The sequence below is a fragment of the Buceros rhinoceros genome, unplaced genomic scaffold, assembly GCF_000710305.1.
Source record: "Buceros rhinoceros silvestris isolate BGI_N320 unplaced genomic scaffold, ASM71030v1 scaffold23477, whole genome shotgun sequence".
In the NCBI taxonomy this organism is placed as follows: Eukaryota; Metazoa; Chordata; class Aves; order Bucerotiformes; family Bucerotidae; genus Buceros; species Buceros rhinoceros.
Genome location: NW_010423076.1, coordinates 3,262 through 4,625, shown reverse-complemented (window position 1 = coordinate 4,625; position 1,364 = coordinate 3,262). Strand labels below are relative to the sequence as shown.

The following is a 1,364-nucleotide window of genomic DNA, read 5'->3' as shown; positions in this document are numbered from 1 at the left end:
CTTGGCAGGGCATGGCACGCTCCCTCCTTGCCCCCACATGCAACCAGGCGCTGCACAAGTGCACCCCAGCGTCCCTGAGACTTTATTCCGGATGTCTCGGGAGTTCCTGAGACTTTTCAGTGGAGTCACTTGCTGTTCGGGAGCGCAGCCGATAGGTCCGCAGTCCTCCTGGGCAGCTCTGCCTGCCCCGGGAGCTCCAGAGAGGGGAGCACGGGTGGGTGGTGGGGCAGGGAGAGGTGCTCTAGGCACTGGGTCCGAGGTCGGGTGTCTGTGACTGGCTCACCGCAGTACTCTTGCCAAGCTCGCCATGGACCAGCCACGGATGGGTCGTGCTGAGCACCCTGATCTCCATCAGGTCCCGCTCCGTGACATCTCTGTGCATGGAGGGAGGGGGAGCAAGTGCTGGGACAGCCACGGAGAGGGACTCTGATGGCCCTGGGACATCCTCAGAGATGTGGGGATTTGATGTCCTCTGCCCTGCTGTGTCCCCACTCTGAGGCTCACCTATCCTCCCCACTGGGGCACGGGGCTCTGCCAGGGACCCTGGGGCTGTAGGGGCTGGCCTGCACCGTGTCCCCCTTTCCAATCTCCAGGGCCTGGGGGTACCTGAAGATCTCCAGATGGTCCCAGCTGTGCTCCTGCATCCCTTCCTCATCCTGCTTCAGACTGATGTGGCCCAGGCACCCGCTGACGCCGCGAGACCGCTCGCTCCTGTCGCAGGGCCACTGGTGAAAGAAGAACAAGGACGCACACCAGCAGTGTCACAGCAGGACCACAAAGTCCCCGCTTTCACATTCTCATTTTGCTGCTCCTCCACCTTCCACCATATCCCACTGCCTGCACCACGGTGGCTCCCTCAGGCAGAGCACTGCCGTGGTGATGGAACATCACATCTGCTGGTGGCCTCATGGCCGAAAGCAGGTCCTCACCCCTCCCTGAGCAAACCAAGCCCCTCAGCTAAGCCCCAGAGCCCCATGGGGACCACAGTGGTACCTCTCCAGAGTGACCCTGCTGGTGAACATCCGTTGTGCACCTCGGCACCTCCCGGCAGAGCCGTGGCGGTGGCTCCAGGGCGCTGCGGGTCTGGTGTAGCAGGGTCTTCTGACCATCCCCTCCACGCCCGGGGGACACCTGGTCCAGCTGGCTCAGGCAGGTGGCCATGTGCAGTGCCGTCAGCAAGCGGCCACCCAGCCCCACCGTGTCCCTTGCCAGGATGGCTGATTTGGGTCTCTTCTTCTGGCCCACGCTGGGAGGGGTGGGTGGGCACCCACGGGATGGGTCCCCTGGCATGCAGCGGAGCTGGCTGTTCCACTGTGCTTCTTCTGAGGGCAAAGGGACCCGCACCCCAAGGGTGCTCTGGAGCT

General features: G+C 63.8%; 1 protein-coding gene across 1 annotated transcript in view; it reads right to left on the bottom strand.

The window, feature by feature from the left end:
• Positions 1–283: 283 nt before the first annotated feature.
• The window catches only part of LOC104497094 (phosphatidylinositol 3,4,5-trisphosphate 5-phosphatase 2-like), a gene marked incomplete at both ends in the record, with an annotated part of 4,290 nt that continues 3,209 nt past the window's right edge, over positions 284–1,364 (bottom strand). Inside the window, 3 exons of the mRNA XM_010140307.1 lie at positions 284–374; positions 505–725; positions 994–1,322. Coding sequence (XP_010138609.1) covers positions 284–374; positions 505–725; positions 994–1,322 — 641 coding nt within the window. The remainder of the gene's footprint in view (positions 375–504; positions 726–993; positions 1,323–1,364) is intronic.